The 17,805-nt window shown below is 42.5% G+C and overlaps 1 protein-coding gene across 2 annotated transcripts; it reads right to left on the bottom strand.

Annotated features, from left to right (window-relative positions):
• Window positions 1–737: 737 nt before the first annotated feature.
• Window positions 738–16,541, bottom strand: LOC124111569 (uncharacterized oxidoreductase YrpG-like). Of its 2 annotated transcripts, XM_046471316.2 has the most exons (8): window positions 16,290–16,541; window positions 15,459–15,601; window positions 12,661–12,811; window positions 9,320–9,493; window positions 6,909–7,006; window positions 5,935–6,125; window positions 3,552–3,694; window positions 738–1,024 (listed from the first exon to the last, which is right to left on the bottom strand). In XM_046471316.2, the coding sequence occupies exons 1-8, from the start codon at window positions 16,386–16,388 to the stop codon at window positions 929–931; spliced, it is 1,095 nt and encodes a 364-aa protein (XP_046327272.2). In that variant the 5' UTR covers window positions 16,389–16,541; the 3' UTR covers window positions 738–928. The 2 variants fall into 2 exon arrangements, with proteins under 2 accessions (XP_046327272.2, XP_046327273.1); XM_046471317.2 differs by lacking the exons at window positions 15,459–15,601; window positions 16,290–16,541 and adding an exon at window positions 12,890–13,042.
• Window positions 16,542–17,805: the final 1,264 nt, after the last annotated feature.

Below are 17,805 nucleotides of genomic sequence, written 5' to 3' on the forward strand. Positions count from 1 at the left end.
CATGTTTTGCTATGATGTCAATAATTCTATTCCTGATATCTTGAAACTAAATACAGATATCAATAATTAATTATTGATATCTTCAATTGTTGCCATTATTAAAGACGTTACATTAATAATGTTACTTAACTGATATCAATAATTGATATAAAGATATCATCAAAAGTATTAAAGATATCTTTAATTGGATTTTTGATATCAGTAACGGTCAGAATTAATGATATCTTGAATTGAATGAAAGATATCTTGAATTGAATGAAAGATATCTCTAACTGAATTAAAGATATCTGTAATGTATTTGTGGATGTGTATAACTTATTTCAAGACATGAAGAAGATGAAACAGTTCTTCCTGCACTTTGCATTTCCTGGAAAACGCGGAAATACACCTGCATCTATAAATGGGCGACAGTTGGTGTTCCCTAAAGTATCAGCACTTTGTTTGTTGGCATTGTGTTGAACATGATAAGGACCTTTGTTAATTAATCATGTCTTCACGCAATACTGTCTTTGGCTATTTCAACAGATGTACATAATTTGACCGATTACATTCTCAAGTGGTGATCCTTACCAAACTTTGAGCAGAATATGTGTACTTTACTTACTTTACTTAAAAGAAGCAGTGGCTAATGTGGATGTGTGCACATAACATACCTGCCATTTATTAAGTGTCAATTCATAGAGGCAGTACATGCAAAGCCTATATTATACAATAAGAGATCATTGACAACATTATACTCAATGAATATATCATTTTAATAACATGATGTCAGTGTACCGACACAAGGCACAAATCACAACTTCTGGAAATACAATGAAAATGTATATCAGATTGCAGTGCTTTAGGACCAACCATTCTGGAGGGGGTTGGTGGAGTCGGAGATACTAAACGGTCAGGCTCTTAACAGTATCGTTGATGCAGGTTGCCTTCAGAGCATCAGGAAAGGATTCTTCCACGGTGACTTCCCATAGTTCTCGTAGAGCATGGAACGAGGAACATAGCTGGCCCTGTCTAGATCATCTAGCTGGAAGGAATCAACACGAAGTGAAAGTCTATTGTGCAGAATTTACTCTGTCATTGTTCTGTTTAATGATATGTGTACACTGGACATTGGCATAGGGCTTGGATACAGACGAAATAAACCACTTCTTCTAGCCATGCATCTACCCATTGCGTTGTATCCTGGATGTCTCTCCTAACTTGGAATGAATACCATGTAGAAAACATCGGCGGTTCGAACATTAAAACAGACACTTTATTGTTCTCCTTTCAATATATACGCCTATTGGCTCATATGTTTGAAGCGTTTGTAGAAAAAAAACACTAACTGAAATCAGCTACATTACGTTTCAGCTTTTCTTCTTGTAAATGTCAACGCCAGAGAATAATTAGTCTGAGCTATATATTCAAATTCGAGTTCCATTGCTGGCGAAACATTTGCCAACGGTAAATTATTCCTAACACAAACCTACACAAACAGTAGATAACCATCCCTCGTAGTGTATGTTTGTTATGTGGCAGTGTAGTTTATAGTTTTTGTTTGTTTGTTGTTTAACCCCGCGCTCAACAATATTCCAGCTATTCCAGTAAATAATCGAGTCTGGACCAGACAATCCAGTGACTGATGTCATGAACATCGATCCACTCAATTGGGTTACGATGACATGCATCAATCAAGTCAGCAAGGTGACCACCCGATCCCGTTAGTCGCCGGTGTTTGCTTTCAGGTCGTCGACTGCGCATGCTTGAAATGAAAAAACAAACAAACCCAGCCCGTCAATGATTCGTACAGATAGTTTATGTTTCCTTAAAAATCAAACCGTGTGACACTTTTGTCTCCATATCCCACATTTACCTTATCTGGGTACCTTAAAATGTATGCCTCACGTGCTTCCCCTTTGAAGCACTTTTTTTCTCATTTGTTATTGATTAGCTGGTGTTATGTCGTTTTCTCGTGGTGGCATTGGGTGTGTCGGTGTATGAACTTAAACCATGAAACTGTTACTTGTTCCTCACGGTTTTCACAATGTAACCCAACTTTCCTTCGGGATAATTAAGCATTATCTTTTATTATATACTTCATTGTGAAAGAGTGAGTTTCTGGAGTTGAGAAAAGTGATAGTTTCACTGCAGTGAACATAACATTTTGACGAAACTATCGTCTTCAAGAGTTACCTCCCCTCAAATTGTCTCCCTTTTATCGTAAGTGTATGGCCCGTACACAGAATGTTGACTTCCTTTTTTTTGACAAGGCGAAACAATGACAGATGGTCATTTATGGAGTCAATATCGTTTTTTGCCATTTGTTGTTCTCTTATAAACTGTAAATTTCTCATTTAACTCGTCAATCGAGACGTTTCGTTTCGCAAAATGACATTTTTGTTGCTTGACGAGCGTGTTTTCCTTCGCATCCAACTGCGGTTTCGTAGCTTTCGAGAATATATGGTTGATTTTGTATATAAATCATATCCATATGTACGATGAAGAATTTTAGTGTCCTCAATGTGTTTTATTAGTTTGTTTATATATTTTTACAGATTTTGAAAACTCGGAACTACTTTTTAAGTCGCAATTACAAGGGGTGGTGAAACGTCCCTGCGTGTAGTAGCATTTACGTTTCGAGGTTTTAAATTTGTAATGAAAAAACTAATTTTCAGGTTGACAACTACACAAATAGTATATACTAAATAGGATATTCCACGTGTCTCGTTAAATATCAAGTTGCCCTCATCTCGTGACGGGGGAAAGCAGCTATTTTCACGAGTGAAAATATCTTCTTTCCCCCGTCACTCGACAAGAGACATTATGCTGTAGAAAGATCTTGATAACTATTTTGGTGATCCATGTGCATACGTTCACCCTTGGTGCAAATGTTCCTATACCAGGTTATCAGATTGAGACGAGACACATTGACCCTGCAGCATACAGACTTTTGTTGGAAATATTAATCTATGCCGTGGAAATAGAACCCCCCCCCCCCCCCCCCCCCCCCTCCAACACACACACCAATCCCCTCGCCACAAACCTAGTCACGTTGTTGTCAAGAACTCGCAAACAGTGCACCTTGGTTTGTAAGTGCGATCTTGTTCGTCATCATACCGGTAACTAGCAAAAGTATATGTCCAGACTCGAGAGATGAGATATGTCTGTGTCGGTAGAGCACTATTCCGCGAACACCTGGTGTCATGACTGATTTTCAGTTATCCATTCCTATAATTTTGCTCGACTATTCTCTGGCGTTGACGGGGCACGGGTGGCCCAGTCGTCTAAGGCGCCGCGATTGGCTGTGTAGAGTTGCGTCCCTTGGGCACGCCAGAAACCTATGATTGTGGGTTCGAATCCCGGTTCGCCCCGATTATGTTTCTAGGTTTGTCAGCACTAACCCTTGCTCGTGGGATTCACCGAAGTGGTAAACGTCCGAGACATGCATCACTTCGGGCTTTCCTCCCACATTAAGCTGACACGCCGCGATATAACTGGAATACTGTTAAAAGCGGCGTTAAACTCAAATCACTCACTCACTCTGGCGTTGACATTGTAAATGTACGTACATCTTGTTGAGCCAGCCGCCACGTGGGGGAGCCGCCCTCCATGGTGTCATCCAGCTGTGCGAGGTTCCTGCACCCCAGAACCACCGAGCACACCATGGGCTGCTGTAATGTCCACTTGACAGCCACCTGGGACATCGTCTTGTCTGGAAATACACGCCAGGTGCCAGTACATGACAATAAACTGTCAAGCAAAGGAAAGTATACACCCATGTTTGATTTTGGCTAAAAATGAAATAAACAAGAAATGGTTAAATTGTTGATTGGCATTTCTTGAAGTCTCATACAGGTCATATGGGCCAGAATTGTGAGGAATACATATTGGGAATGGTCTCTCCAGTTTCACTTGTTCGCGTGACTTTCATTATCTATCATCTATCCATATATACCTTATCTCTATTAACTATAAACACATTCAGAAGGTGAAGTGAAAAGTGAAATCTTGCAATATATCATACCTTACACACGAATGTCGTATTCTGATTGGCTGAGACCCATTCTATTATTTTCAATATACCCCGCTAACATGTAAGCTACGTTTCCTATGTTCCCCGTTCGCACTGACGAACTATTAGCATTATACTCGCAACAAATCAAGACACTACAGATAGGATATTTCCGAATGAAGTAGATCTAGGGGGAAAACCCTAAATTTGTTTTCTACCTCAACAAAGTGGATACATGCCTAACACTGGAATGCTTACCGATTCGTGGCAAAGCATGCAGGCATATACCTTCAATATAATTAAGTGAGAGTAGTATAAATTCCTTGTCCATGTGGAGTGGCACGGGTTGATGCATGCTGTGGGTTGTTTGTGTCGCCCTTGCCCCTCGGGGAACATAGAGGGAACATCATCCCATGTTCCCCGCGAGACCGGTGGATAACGTATAGTAACTTCTCCATTGATTCCTTAAGTGTTAAATGACATGCTGGGTTGAAATTAAGAAAGGAAAATGAGCATCTTTGAGAGTTTACAGGACATTTAAAGAATATTTGAACATATTTACACTGAACATTTTTTTCTTTTTAAAACTACCAGTTACAAAATGATGTTACACAAAGGATAAAGCTCCATGACTTAAGGAAAGTCTTAAAATCATGCACAGTGATTTCTACAGTCCATTGATGTGGACAATAATGACTATATGGGTGAATTAAACGGGTGGAAGTGTTTTCTATGTTCCAAATATAAAAAGTTATCTGATCCAAATTATCTGATCCACTTGGATTAGCAAGAGAATTTTTTTATAAACAAAGAACTGTGTAGTCCCTGTATTAACCAAGTTATTTTATAAAATGTATGATAGAAGCATATTCGTATAGAGTTGGGGCAGAAGCATTATTTGACCTATACATAAATCTGGCAGTAAACTTGATCCAAACAACTACAGTAATAACTAATAGACTGCAACATTGGTGTGATAAATAGAGAATACCACACTCATTCTCGTTAGATACCTTTTTTACGAAACCAGTGGACTCTCTATGGTATCTGACCGAGCGAAAGCGAGAATGAGTGTGGTATTATATTTATTACCCACGTTAAATATATATTTAAGTGTAAATACATGACAACTTTCGTTCGTTGACAGACCAAACTGAAACCATTTCCAAAATCTGGTTGCGCATGAATATTGATATATGCCCAAATATGGACATTGCTGACATTTCTATGCATACGCATTATCAACATGCGCCTGCAGTTGTGTTTTTGCAAACAAAATAGCACCGGCGCTCAAGATTCTTTTGGAAGAATTTCTTCAACTTATGGTTATTCAAGCGCCATGTTGTTAGTACGCAGGACACCTATGAGAAAATTTGAAAAGTCACGCGCTTTGAATATCTGATGTGTTTTCATTATTTGCTGCTGCTGATGAAAATTTATGTTTTGGAAGGTTTTTGCCGAAAAAGCCGAGTGGGCCCGAATACCACACAAAGGCAAGATCATTCGTGACCAACTCGTGTTATTCCGGGACAAGCCGAACAGCGACTCGTGCCCCTCTCATGGCCATTTTTGCGACCGGGTTCCGTCTTAGCGCAAACGTGCATACCTAAAATAATTGGCAACTCGTCGCGTTATGGTTCACATATATTTCCCCATATATTGTATATATTTCAGATGCCATTTAAAGCACATCTGGACATGCGGAATTATACAGTATGATTGAACACATTTAACTGTGCCTTGGGTATAGTTTTAGATGCAAGACATATGTAAAATCAAAACATATTTCTGAGGGATTCTTTGAAATCATACGCGCAATCTGATTGGTTTGTCGTATTTTCGCACATAACATTCATCGATAGGGGGAGGAGTCTTCTTGCAGGTTACGGAAAGAGGCGAGTTGTGGCGAATGAGGCAAGATAATACCGAAGTACACTCACTGTGTTTTTGTGAAATCTTCTCCAGGACCATTACCGTGTTCCATGTCATGTCGTCTGTCTGCAGCTTTGACCACGACGGGAATATCGTCAACCGACGTGCGCCATCTTCTTCCCCAGCCAACCACCGCATGCGTCCATCTCCTCCCCCGTCCAATGTCTCCTGGCGTTTGTATTTGCCACTGAGGATTCCGCTTCCAATATGAATGCCAGTATACATATCAGTGTCTCAAGGTGACATGGTAACACACTTCAGTTGTAATGCCGCCAGAGAAAGAGGGACAATTGAAAGTCAGTTTAATACGCTATGATTGGAAAAATAATAAGGAGCTTAACCTGCCATGTAGAGTTTAAACTGAAGGTATTTAACCTTTAGATATCCTCAGCTCTCAAATTGGTTCATAGGGATTTTTCATGTCAAAATATTATAGTGAGTGAGTCAGTATGGTTTTACGCCGCTTTTAGCAGTATTCCAGCAATATCACAAAATATTAGAAATAAAGACTAAATGAAATCTCTAAAATGAACCCTTTTCATCGTGATATTTATAAAGTTCATATTCCTTTCTAACATTATCGTGGATGAAGGAAGTGAGTTGGGTTTAACGCCGCTTTTAACAGTATTTCAGTTATACCACGGCGTGACAGCTTAATGTGGGAGGGAAGCCCGAAGTGATGCAGGTCTCGGACGTTTACCACTTCAGCGAAACCCATGGGTATGGTGCTGACAAACCAGATACATAATCGGGGCGAACCGGGATTCGAATCCATAATCATAGATTTCTGGGGTGCACAAGTGACGCAACTTTGCACAGCTAATCGCGGCGCCTTAGACGACTGGGCCACCCGTGACACCTATCGTGAATAAAACATATTCCTGGGCTACTGGATGTGCTCATGTGATGCTGGTCTGGACAGATTGTATGACCCTCCTTTAATTTCTAGCCTCCCGTAGAATATTTTACGGTTGGTCCCTACCTCATCAGTGTTCCCCAGGCTGTGATGCCAACGCCGGCTGACCGACACACCTCAAACGCATCAAGCTCAGACTCCCTGGTACAGAGGCTGTATCGTTGCTGAAGTGAGGAGAATAAACGAGTTACGATACGGTACCCCTGTCATTGAAGGCAACCCCTCTATCAAAGTTTGTAAAGTGTACGAGCGAGCATTAAGATCAGTATTACTGATTTCTGTACCTCAAAAACGAACATAAACGGGCAGTTCCGAAAGGAAATAATAAAGCTGTACTATTTTTTGTGAATACATACTTTGGTTTCTGGTTCCATAGCATTTTTATCAGAAATGGAATACCGTCGAAGATATATTTGTGTTCTGTGTGTTTTTATTGCTACTTTCCGAATCGAGAAAGCCACGAACCCGAATCGTTTAGAAAGCTTGCATCTGATTGATTTTAAAACCAACAGTTCGCTCAGGGTGAAACTGAAGCGATCTCCAGTGGAGGGTTTTTCAGATCTCCAGAGATGTATCTTCAGGATCGTTTCTGAGGAAAACCACATTTGACAACGTTGTAGAGTTTGACAAACAATCAATCATTGGTATGGTGGGGACAGACCAATTATCACAACCGAAGCTGTCGGACAGCTTATTGGTGCGCCTTTAACAGTTGTGTGACCAGTGCCCCTGTATGTGACTGGTTGATATAGTGATGTCGTAGGCAAACGTAGCTAGACCTGACTTCACCGAAGTTCTAATTGACAAGCGTGTCTTGATGCTAGATCTGACTTCACCGTAGTTTTAATAGACAAGCGTGTCTAGATGCTAGATCTGACTTCACCGTAGTTCTAATAGACAAGCGTGTCTAGATGCTAGACCTGACTTCACCGTAGTTCTAATAGACAAGCGTGTCTAAATGCGCGATCGGACTTCACCGTAGTTCCAATAGACAAGTGTTTCTAGATCCTGGATTGGACTTTACCCTTGCTTAAATAGACAAACATTTCTAGATGCTAGACCTGACTTCACCGTAATTCTAATAGACAAGCGTGTCTTGATGCTAGACCTGACTTTACCGTAGTTCTTATAGACAAGTGTGTCTAGATGCTAGATCTGACTTCACCGTAGTTCTAATAGACAAGCGTGTCTAGATGCTAGACCTGACTTCACCGTAGTTCTAATAGACAAGCGTGTCTAGATGCTAGACCTGACTTCACCGTAGTTCTAATAGACAAGTGTGTCTAGAAGCTAGACCTGACTTCACCGTAGTTCTAATAGACAAGCGTGTCTAGATGCTAGACCTGACTTCACCGTAGTTCTAATAGACAAGCGTGTCTAGATGCTAGATCGGACTTCACCGTAGTTCTAATAGACAAGCGTGTCTAGATGCTAGACCTGACTTCACCGTAGTTCTAATAGACAAGCGTGTCTAGATGCTAGATCGGACTTCACCGTAGTTCTAATAGACAAGCGTGTCTAGATGCTAGATCGGACTTCACCGTAGTTCTAATAGACAAGCGTGTCTAGATGCTAGACCTGACTTCACCGTAGTTCTAATAGACAAGCGTGTCTAGATGCTAGATCGGACTTCACCGTAGTTCTAATAGACAAGCGTGTCTAGATGCTAGATCGGACTTCACCGTAGTTCTAATAGACAAGCGTGTCTAGATGCTAGATCGGACTTCACCGTAGTTCTAATAGACAAGCGTGTCTAGATGCTAGATCGGACTTCACCGTAGTTCCAATAGACAAGTGTTTCTAGATGCTGGATTGGACTTTACCCTAGCTTAAATAGACAAACATTTCTAGATGCTAGACCTGACTTCACCGTAATTCTAATAGACAAGCGTGTCTTGATGCTAGACTTGACTTTACCGTAGTTCTAATAGACAAGCGTGTCTAGATGCTAGATCTGACTTTACCGTAGTTCTAATAGACAAGCGTGTCTAGATGTTAGACCTGACTAGATATTGTCTTCGGTACAATACATCAGTATATAAAGGATGAATCAATTAAATGCAAGTTAACGTATATGTTACACGGTTACCGAGTTTGTTATTGTATAACGCATTTATCATGACATCATCCATTGTTCATGACGTCAAAAATGAATTTACATGACGTCGTTCCAATAATAGAGTTACTGTTTTATACATTTTTCCGAAGAAAAAACGGCATGTAACATAAAGAATAACCCACCCACACCTGGGAAATACCGTCTGTGTTTCGCAACATCCCTCTTCAAGTATGATGTTGCCAAGGTTTTAACTGTTTTTTTTATCGAAAGAAGACTTTGAATTATGACTGAAGCTGGAAACAAAAGCGGTAGCGGTTTAGACGGGTCCGCCATCATAATGCCCACAATTTGTACTGGTTCGGTTGGGTATGCGTCTTCCAAGTCCACCTGTATTGTGTACACTCGACAACGCCATTACCTGTAGATTTACGAACGGGTTCGAGCCCATCCTCTCTGTAGTGTCCACCAGCTTCTGCAGCATCCATCCCGTCAAGTTACTGGCGCCACAGTACAGCACCTTCCCACACCGCACCAGATCATCAAATGTCCGCACAGTCTCTTCTATAGGCGTACCCTTGTCCCACATGTGCATCTTGAAAATAACATTTAAAAAAAAGTTTAACTGGCATGCACATTGAAACTTGTTTGTATTCTATTTACAAAATTATAACAAATAAATATGGCTTTTCAGAAAGTACATCCCCGTAGACACCCGGGTTCGTCTTGGTTTTCAGCAACCGTAAGCCGTAAGTGGCGACTTGTAGGCCCGGGTGGTCAGGCTCGCTGACTTGGTGGATGCATGTCATTGTATCCCAACTGCGACGATCGATGCCCATGATGTCAATCACTGGGTTGTCTGATCGAGTCTCTATTGGCGCGGCGTAAAACAAGACACAAACAAAAAATCAAATTAAGAAATTAACATGGCTATTCAGAAATTGCTTTTGCTGGAGCCGTCTCTAAGGTTTTATCACAAACTGAACCAACTGTATCACATGACTTACTAGGAAACAAACGTATTGCAACCACTCATTAATAATTTGAAAATTAGTTCGTTTTAAGGCAGAGCCTTTCTCATGCATTCGGAACGTTCACGGGATTACAAACAATATGCCTGGGAATGTTTCATAAATGTTTGAAATTCACTTTGGAAACATGCATTGCTTTTTGTCGATAGTGTCTTATATTTTGGATAGTGTTTTCTATGTTTCTTGGTTTTTGTATGCTTGTGTGTGTTTTGAATGCTTGAATGTGTTTTATATGTTTGAGTGTTTTATATGTTTATATGTTGTTTGTGTTATGTATGTTTCACTGTGTTTTTTATGTTTGATCATGGATTTTGTGTTTGTTTGCGTTTTATATTTGTTTGTGTTTTATATGTTTGACTGCGTTGTATATTTTTGACTGTGTATATGTTTGTTTGTATTTCGCAGACACCACTAACACACCGCGCACACACCACGCGCAAACTGCGCACACACCACGCAGACACCACGAACACACCGCGCACACACCACGAACACACAACGCAGACACCACGCAGACACCACGAACACACCGCGCACACACCACGCAGACACCACGAACACACCGCGAACACACACCGAACACACCGCGCACACACCGCGCACACACGGCGCACACCACGCACACACCACGCACACACCGCGCACACACCGCGCACACACCGCGCACACCACGCAGACACCACGCAGACACCACGCACACACCACGAACACACCGCGCACACACCACGAACACACCATGCACACACCACGCACACACCGCGCACAAACCGCGCACACACCGCGCACACCACGCAGACACCACGCAGACACCACGAACACACCGCGCACACACCACGCACACACCACGCACACACTGCGCACACACCACGCAGGCACCACGAACACACCGCGCACACACCACGCAGACACCACGCACACACTGCGCACACACCACGCAGACACCACGAACACACCGCGCGCACATCGCGCACACCACGCAGACACCACGCACACACTGCGCACACACCACGCAGACACCACGAATACACCGCGCACACCACGCAGACACCACGAACAGACCACGCAGACACAACGCACACACGACTAACACACCGCGCACACACCACGCAGACACCACGAACACACCGCGTACAAACCGCACACACACCACGCACACACCGCGCACACACGTGGTGTCTGCGATGTGTGCGCGGTGTGTTTGTTGTGTCTACGTGGTGTCTACTTGGTGTGCGCGGTGTGTGAGCGGTGTGTGCGTTGTGTCTGCGTGGTGCGTGCGCGATGTGTGCGCGGTGTGTGAGCAGTGTGTGCGCGGTGTGTTCATGGTGTCTGCGTGATGTGTGCGCGGTGTGTTAGTCGTGTGTGCGTTGTGTCTGCGTGGTGTGTGCGCGATGTGTGCGTGGTGTGTTTGTTGTGTCTGCGTGGTGTCTACTTGGTGTGCGCGGTGTGTGAGCGGTGTGCGCGCGGTGTGTTCGTGGTGTGTGCGTGGTGTCTGCGTGGTGTGCGCGGTGTGTTCGTGGTGTCTGCGTGGTGTGTGCGCAGTGTGTGCGTGGTGTCTGCGTGGTGTGTGCACGGTGTGTTCGTGGTGTCTGCGTGGTGTGTGCGTGGTGTGTGCGCGATGTGTGCGCGGTGTGTGCACACACCACGAACACACCACGAACACACCGCGAACACACCACGAACACACCGCGCACACACCGCGCACACACCGCGCACACACGGCGCACACCACGCACACACCACGCACACACCGCGCACACACCGCGCACACCACGCAGACACCACGCACACACCACGAACACACCGCGCACACACCGCGCACACCAAGTAGACACCACGCAGACACAACACACACACCGCTGATATATACCACTATTGTCAATAAAGACAGTCTTGCTTACGAAGTTGTTATCCCTAAAATTGCGTCAACCTTGTCATCCGTCAACTTCTAAGTAATGCCTCTCAAACAATTTATGCACACAGTGTTAATAAAAATAACAATTCAGCGGCACAAATTAGGTTATATTTTATGTCAGATTGAGAAAGTGTTTTTGTGTCTTTGTATTAAATTAAGTCCCATCTCGGCTGTCTCGGGTCATGGTCTACTGGTTAACGAGTGTGGTATTCAGAACAGGTTATGTAAAACAGCCGTTCTGTGTTTGCAAATAATAAAATCCCTGTTATGCAACTTGGAGTCACGGGGTCCATGTCAATGCGAAATGCATTGAAGCAGAAACACATTGCGCCTGTTGTTCCATATAATGGTGGTTTTATGTAAGTCTGAGAGACATCATCATATCACAAAAACTGAGGAGGAATATAAGTTACACCTCTAACATTTGGTCGGCTCGGAGCCAGTATACTGTGTCTGAGTGGGGTATTCATGTTAAACTGCGGCATGGTATAACAGTGAGCTGGCACTATAAATCGGCATCAGTCTGGACATCGAATCGTGCCCCCTCATCTGTTTTAAAAACAATCGTTCTGTGTTTGCAAATAAAAGAATCCCTGTTATGAAACAGCCACGTGTAGTTGGACTCGCGTGGTCTGTGTTAATGCGAAATGCATTGAAGCATAAATACATTGCACCTGTTGTTCGATATGTTAGTCGAAAGACTTCATTATATCACAAAACTGAGGAAGAAAATAAGTTACACCTCTAACAGGCCGTTTGGCTCCAAATGAGAACGGGGAAAGTCAATTAAATGTCAATATTATTATGTTACAGGTATACCTGATATACGTCAACGTACGACGTCTGCAGTCGTTCCAGACTTTTCTCCAAACTCCTTGTGATGTGTCTCCGGCTAAGCCCTCTAAGACCTGGATCGTGCTGAGTGCCCAGACCAACCTTGGTTGCAACAACGTGGTCGTCACGGCGTTGTCTGCAATGTGAATCAGTTGGTGGGAATCGTTTAACGGACCAGACAAACAAGTGTCTGACAGCATGAACAGCGACTCACCTCACTGACATGTTGACACGTAATAGACCCAGCCGCCGAGCCTTACCCCCCGGGCTTAGCTCCTGCCACCCCCTACGGACACCAGGGACCTACATAGCATGACGTTTACTTCATAATATCTTCCCCTTCGCCCTTTGGGCTGCGTGTAGAGGGGGCAAGAGCCTTGAGCTGGTGATGAGCCTTACATGCCTGACTGTGCCAGCATCACCCCAACCCTCTTTGCTGCATTTTTCTATTTTAATCTGTACATAATAATAATACTCTATTACCTTTTCATGAATTTGATGTACATCACAAAAAAATATTAAGACAGAGCCACACGTGACAAGTATACATAAGACAGTGAAGGTATATACTCTAGAGGTGAATTATGACGGATGTGTATATTAAATGCATAAATATATGCTAGGATGTAAGCTAAGGGCTATTAAAATACAAAACGATTAAGATGTATTTATATTACGTAAAAGAAGACAACAAATGATTTTAAGAAGCATTGGGCAACATAAAAATAAACATGTATATAATAAGAAAATTTGTTTGAAAAAGTTATATTATTTGGGATCAAAGAAGAACGAGTTATTCTAGTTTCACAACCGGATTTTGATAGCGGAGGCCTGAAGGCAAAGGTTTGTATTCAGCATTGAAGAAATGAGTTGAGTCAGTATTAATTTTGGCAACTTGATGTACGGCTTGTTGCTCGTGTAATGATGACAGTCGTTCAAATTTGACACCAGCTGTTTCACTTGCAATGTTTTCGATCTAACATAAGTTTCGTTTGTGTTGAACTGAAAGCGAGTGAGTGAGTGAGTTGGGTTTAACGCCGCTTTTAACAGTATTCCAGTTATATCACGGCGTGTCAGCTTAATGTGGCAGGAAAGCCCGAAGTGATGCAGGTCTCAGACGTTTACCACTTCGGTGAAACCCACGAGCACGGGTATGGTGCTGACAAACCTAGAAACATAATCGGGGCGAACCGGGATTCGAACCCACAATCATAGGTTTCTGGCGTGCCTAAGGGACGCAACTCTGCACAGCGAATCGCGGCGTCTTAGACGACTGGGCCACCCGTGCCCCCTTGAACTGAAAGAGACTCGTAGCAACAATCGGAGGAAAAAGTAATAATACTTTGAGATCAGATGAGATGGGGTCAGCGTCGTGTGTGTGTGTGTGTGTGTGTGTGTGTGTGTGTGTGTGTGTGTGTGTGTGTGTGTGTGTGTGTGTGTGTGTGTGTGTGTGTGTGTGTGTGTGTGTGTGTGTGTGTGTGTGTGTGTGTGTGTGTGTGTGTGTTTATTCGTGCTAGTCCGGACTGATGCCGATTTATAGTGCTAGCCCACTAAAATTCCATGTCGAAGTTAGACATAAATACCCTACTCAAACACTGTATACTCACTCCGAACCGACCACTCATTATTTAACCCTATCAAGGCCGAGTGTCAGGCAGGGTAACAAAAAGTAACATTATTTAACGTGTTGTGATATGACGGACGGACGCTCTACCACTAGGCCACGGGGTATTCAAGAACACTTTGAACGAATGTAATGTAAAATAGACATCACAGCTTGATTTACTTGAAACGAACGTAGCTTTCGCAAGAGATGTAGACGTGGTTGACCCTGCTGAGCTAAGGGTTAACAAATTTGCATGGTATGTTTTATCTAAAAATGAAAATTGTTCCCGAAAATTCGTGAATTTCTTTTTCTTCAGACTGTTGAAAAAAAGGAAATTACATTGTTGCAAGATGTTTTTCTGAAAAACAAATTCAGGGTTCGTAGTTTTAAATACAGAAGCATCTGAGTTTGTAGCTACAGCTGAAACAAACCCATCCAATCTCGCTACAAAATCCCAAGTCCAACCCAAAATATAAAAAGGTCAATTCCTAGCTGTAGCACCCACCACACACATTTACATATGCAAGGGACAGTGAGAAGGTGTGTGTTGGCCGTAGCATGGGGAAGCATCGCGCGTCATGCTGACAAACAACGACTCATGTTTAATAAATCTCTCACAGTTATGGAATAACTTATTGTAAAAGCTTCGTTAAAAAGCTTACTTGTAAGCACACTGTCTATTTGAATAGCATATGCACGATGTCATCAACAAAACCAAATATTAAAATGAAAGGTAAGGCGTGCACTGTACGTCGCTATGCCGTGCCGAACCAGCTGTGGTTTTGTATATTTTCCAAATATTTTCAAGCTATAGCTGCAAAACCAGATATTTTTAAACTATAAACTATGAGCCAACAATTTCCAGCAATGTGAGTAAAAGTATTTATTTGAAGTAGTTTCAGGGACAATTTATGTTTTTCGATAAAATCCCAGCTCCCCACCTCCCTCCGAATATCTAAGGTCGGCTCACAATACACATCCATTAAGAAAAGAAAACACAGTCGTAATGGTAAGAAACCAGTTAAGTCGAGACACATTACAACTATTTCAGTCAAGTCTGACATTCATGGAATACACTGAACACATTCTGGTCCCGGGTAACAAAAGGGTTAAAGCGTTGATAGTGTATAAATGTTTAGAAGTCGACAAATACACTCTTGCTTTACATCAGACTTACTTTTGCAGCCAGAGACCAACGATTTCTTCAGATTTTCCACCGGCATAAACGTCAGCAGTGTCAATGAAGTTACCTCCCTTGAGTGTGTAGTGATCCAACATGGCGTGTGCCTGTTCCTGGTCACACCCTCCGGGGAATTCGGTCTGGAGGTGTTAAATAGACCATCTATATATGATGTACATGTTCTAGCACAGCCATGCTCCATGACTTCTAACAGAACACATTGATCGCAACAAGTCTTCGGGAAAGATGCTCATGAATTCGAAACACTACGGTACCCATGACCAATATGGATTCCCGTGGAACATTACCATGGAGACGTTTGATTGTTTGTTTGTTGTTAAACGTCGCACTCAGCAATATTCCAGCCATATGACGGCGGCCTGTAAATAATCGAGTCTGGACCAGACAATCCAGTGAGTGACACCATGAGCATCAATCCACGCAATTGAGATCGATGACATGCATGAACCAAGTCAGCGATCCTGACCACCCGATCCCGTTAGTCTCCTCTTACGACAAGCATAGTCGCCTTTCACGGCAAGCATGGGTTGCTGAAGACCTATTCTACCCCGGATCTTTACGGGTCTGGATACGTTGGAAGCACTGGAGATACCAGTGAATAATGCAAACAATGTAAATGTTCATGAATGTATTCCTGGCGTGGAAGAGTTCGGGAGCACTGACGAAGACGTTGGACAAAGGAAAGCCTGGTAAACAGTTGGAAACAAATACTCTCATGGAACCGATGGACATACGACGGACGACCAAGCATTGGAAACGGTATATGTAACTATTTACGTATTTCTGACATGTTATTCACTGACCTACCTTTCCCTTGCCATACATCATGGTGCCGAGACTCAGGCTAGAAACTCTGAGACCAGACTTTCCAAGATATCGATATTCCATTTCTGGAGTTCCTGCCATTTCTTTGGTTCGTTTGACTATGTTCCTGTGCCGCCTGTGCTCCGATCAATTCGATGTATGTAGCATATCGTCACAGGTAATATTAACGTGAATGTTCAGACCGCTTTCATAATAACCCCAAGCTTTTGATATATTTAGATAGTTATATAAGAGTAGTAGTATAGGTAATGGGGGTTCTGCCGCAAATCCACTGGAGCAAGATTTATATACCTATACTGCTACTACATGGGGCTAAGCCATTAACCTCGAAAGATTCAACAGAAGTAGCTAAAGCACTGAGCCGCATATATAAACGTGGACCACTAAAATGGCCTAAGCTATTTCAAGTAGATCCTCGTCGTGAATTTATGGGATCAGTAACTAAACTGTTAACAAAGCACCATGTCGAAATCAGGCGTGGTGAAAAAGAGGCCCACCGTAGTCAAGCTGTATTCAGCCTTATATAGGGCTCCATCCAAGGGCTTTGATCAAACTTTAGAACTCTGTGTATTTTCTTAAGTTTCATACCTAACGATAGATACAACTGGAGATTTCTGTTGTGAACTATATATTTTGTCTTATCCATCAAATTTAGTACGAGTTTTTCTATGTTAGATAATCTAGTATTACCCATCAAGGAGTGTTGATATTCTGACATCCAATCTTTATTAACCATTAATCGTTCGGGAGCTAGCGGATAACTGTTATGATCTTTATGTAACGAATTTGGATATTCCAAGTCAGCTTCTAGTATGTACCCTTTATTCACATCATTATTATGGATATCATTCACTTCGACCCACTCAAAACCACCCGTGGGTAAAGGTTGACTCATAGCCCATCCGTACAAATTGTTGGCGTCGAGATATAATATATGCGTGTCGGGTTTACTCGGATCATATCCTTCCACTAATTTATTATTAGCCTTCGAATACCTTTTAGCCGCCATCGATATACCACCTCTTAATCCTTTCTCAATAAACAAGTGCACATCGTAATCAGTGAGTAGTTTTAGTTCTATACAGGTCTTCTTCAACAATGCATCCCACGATAGTCCGGGACTGGAATAGTACCATGCAGGGTCCAAGCCGTATTGTTTTAAACATGTCTTTCTAAATATATATTGGCGAGTAACAGTACATCGGTTTTTAAGTACAGATCGTGATAATCACCTAAATTCTTACAACCTAATTTATCCCAGACCGTCAGAGCGTGTTCATAATCGGCATCTGTTATTTTAGATTCTGTTAAGTTACTATAGAATGATTCAAGAGGTGCTAATTTAGTTTCGTCGAATCTAGACCAATCATCCATATATTCGTTAGGATATACACCTTTTCTCAGCAACAAATGACGGCACAGATCGGTATATTGATTTGTTATCGCAAAGTCATCGGGATTGTTCGCAATAGCTAAATTGTCCAGGGAAGATAACAGA

The sequence above is a fragment of the Haliotis rufescens genome, unplaced genomic scaffold, assembly GCF_023055435.1.
Source record: "Haliotis rufescens isolate VD_foot unplaced genomic scaffold, xgHalRufe1.0.p SCAF_71, whole genome shotgun sequence".
Taxonomy (NCBI): Eukaryota; Metazoa; Mollusca; class Gastropoda; order Lepetellida; family Haliotidae; genus Haliotis; species Haliotis rufescens.

What these genes read in the sequence shown, in the direction of transcription:
- LOC124111569 (XM_046471316.2), bottom strand. Translation starts at nt 16,388, where the DNA reads ATGGCAGGAACTCCAGAAATGGAATATCGATATCTTGGAAAGTCTGGT. An exon ending in TGATGTATGGCAAGGGAAAG is followed by an intron (nt 15,602 to 16,289) that starts GTAGGTCAGTGA and finishes TAACACCTCCAG; the next exon opens with ACCGAATTCCCCGGAGGGTG. An exon ending in GAAGATTTCACAAAAACACA is followed by an intron (nt 3,695 to 5,934) that starts GTGAGTGTACTT and finishes GTGTATTTCCAG; the next exon opens with ACAAGACGATGTCCCAGGTG.